Genomic DNA, 2,803 nt, shown 5'->3' with positions numbered 1-2,803 from the left:
GTGCCTTCAGGCTTTGTTGACCCTTGGTGATGAGTGTGACATCCGGATAACTATTCAGGCGTACTGTCCTAAAGAAACCTATCTGCACAATTACTGGGTGAACGGTGTGGCGCGGTCGCCCATCCGCCCTGAAGTGCTAAGCCACGATACACTAAAAAATTTGGGTCAAGGCAGATTTTATGAGGTGCCAAAAAGTATAAAGTTCCGTTGATAACGAGACATTTCCCATCTACTCCTACCAACTCTAACCGTCTGTAGATTTGTGGCACCAAACGGACTTAGGAATAGCGATGGGATTCTTCTCCGGCCAAATTCGTAAGGGTCAGGATACTCCAGCGTCGCAAAATGGATATAGCTGGGGGCCTCCCGCGATAACACCAACACGTCGCCCACGAAATACCGGACGAAATGATACTCGAGAACCGCCGCCCCCTTACTCTCCTCGCGCAACTTCGAGTAATAATATTCCCAATTCGCCCGCCGACCCCTCGAATTCCATACAAGTCGCGGATGACTCGCCCTACTCCTTCCTGCGCACCTTTGACACCATCTTCCTGATTGACGACTCGGGTTCCATGGCCGGCCGGTCGTGGCGAGAGACCTCTGCGGCACTTGCGGCCATCGCCCCGATCTGCACGGCCCACGACCCGGACGGCATCGACGTCTACTTCCTGAACCACCGCAACCCGCACACCACGGGCAGCGAGGGCGGGTACACGAACATCGCCACCACGGCGGCGGTGCAGAGCCTGTTCCAAAACGTGCGCCCGCTGGGGGGCACCCCGACGGGGACGCGCCTGAACCAAATCCTGAAGCCGTACCTCGCGAAACTGTCCGAGTCGGCCGACCGCCAGTCCTCCGCCGCCGCCGACGCCCCCGCGGTCCGCCCGCTCAACATCATCGTCATCACCGACGGCGTGCCCTCGGACGACGTCGAGAGCGTCATCGTCAACGCCGCCCGCAAGCTCGACGCCCTCTCCGCCGAGCCCTGGCAGGTGGGCATCCAGTTCTTCCAGGTCGGCCGCGAGCCCGAGGCCGCCGACATGCTCCGCGAACTCGACGACGCGCTGAGCGGCGAGTACCACATCCGCGACATGGTCGACACGGTGCCGTGGAACGGCGAGGAAGGCGGCAGCGCCGGTGGCGACGACGACCAAGGCCTCACCGCGCAGGGGCTGTTGAAGGTGTGCCTGGGCAGCGTGGTCCGACGGTGGGATCGGCGGCAGGCTTAAAATTTCTAAACACCGGTTTCACGTCACAACCAATGTTAGTGCAAAAGTGGGATTGGGGTGATCCTGTGAAAGGTTCGCTAGCGAGGCTTTTCCGATATCCTCCAACTTTCAATGAAGGTCTATCATATACAGTGTGAGATACGCAGCGGCTTACGTCAATAGCGGACCATGACGCTCTATCAGAGGAGAATTCAATTCGGTAGCTAGGCGAAATGGAAAAAGCCACTTTGCGACTTGAGGTTGAAAAGACAAAACACGTCACGCCTAGCGAAATCAAGAATGCTTTCACCCACGCCCTAATCGCTCCAATTCATCAACTCTGTTGCGTTCTATAGGTCGGTATGCCAGCGCCATGGCCTCAGAAGCCCCCTCCCGTGAAAGACTTCGCCCTCCAATCGGTGGAATACACAACACTTTGAGGGTTCAGCCGAAGCCCCGAATTCCTCCTTGTATGTCTTGCCGGGTTTGATACTGTATGGTCGAAACTACCAATAGGGAGTCCTGCTCGAACTGATGTTCATTGGGTGACTCCGGTTTTCTTGAGTTCCACTCACTCCCGAGAGATGGGTGCTCTGAGGGGCTCTGATGGGTTCAACATTACTCTGGCGCGGAATCTCACCAGGCGAGGCGCCCCACCACACGGGCTGCCGATTCGTATTCTCGACCGTCGCCATTATCCAACCCTCAATCCCCGCTGTCAAGGGGCGGTTATTTTGAGGAAGGCAACCGCCGAAGGTATGGCCCGTTTGGGGGTAAGTGGCGTGGCTCAGGTTCCCTTGGGTATTGATGATGGCGGGGTGACCCAGGGACGACACCGACGTAGAGGGAGGACTGACAGTACTCGAGTCAATCGATGTGCGCTCGAGAGGCCTACGAGCCAATGCTACCCTCCGGACGGGCGCGGGGGCGTAGGAGCCCGTGTCGTAGTGCGCGTATGCTAAGTCGATATGAGCACCGACTAAACTCTCTGTGAAGATCACTCTAGAATTTGGAGATTTCGACTCACAACATTCTGCTTCCGAGTATTTGCATGTGCCATTCGCCTTCCAGAAGAAACAGGTGAGACGTTTGTTTAGGGGGCGTTTTCGACCACATCGACCTTCTCCTCGTGAAGGCCAGGGCGAACCAGGGAGGACTGTCGGAGCAACGTATGGGTGGACATTGTAGGGAGATTGAAAAACTGGTTCCATCTTTGGGGACCGGGCTCTCCGTGGAGATAGTGAAAGCGAAAGAAAGCACTCGTTCGCAAGGGGGCTCCGACGTCAATACCGCCGAAATTATATATCTCTTGGTAAAGTCTTGCCACGGATAACCGCCGGATGTGCGTTTGTCCAAGTCGCCGTTGGGTCGGTGCCGGAAATCCACGGAGTTGGTTATGTTCGTCTGGCGGAGAAGGCGGCGTTTTGGTGGGTGTCCGACCCCTTATTTATACATTTATTCTCCTTTCGTAGAAGCGTTCTAATATATACCTAGAACATGGAGGCCGTATCACCCTTATCGTCAGATCAAGCCGTAGCTGAACTCAGTTTTGTTTAGAATAGCAGCTTTTTAGTGAAGAGGGGGGGGGGGGG

General features: G+C 56.1%; 1 protein-coding gene across 1 annotated transcript; it reads left to right on the top strand.

The window, feature by feature from the left end:
• Positions 1-422: 422 nt before the first annotated feature.
• PV07_12808 (uncharacterized protein) lies at positions 423-2,255 on the top strand (the record flags this gene model as incomplete). The annotated part of the gene is made up of 1 exon (XM_016400375.1): positions 423-2,255. A coding segment is annotated over one exon (810 nt), but the record flags the coding sequence as incomplete, so codon positions are not given.
• Positions 2,256-2,803: the final 548 nt, after the last annotated feature.

This window comes from Cladophialophora immunda (genome assembly GCF_000835495.1).
Source record: "Cladophialophora immunda strain CBS 83496 unplaced genomic scaffold supercont1.167, whole genome shotgun sequence".
NCBI classification, from domain to species: Eukaryota; Fungi; Ascomycota; class Eurotiomycetes; order Chaetothyriales; family Herpotrichiellaceae; genus Cladophialophora; species Cladophialophora immunda.
Note: the sequence above shows the minus strand (reverse complement) of the source record. Positions and strands in the feature narration are given on the sequence as shown.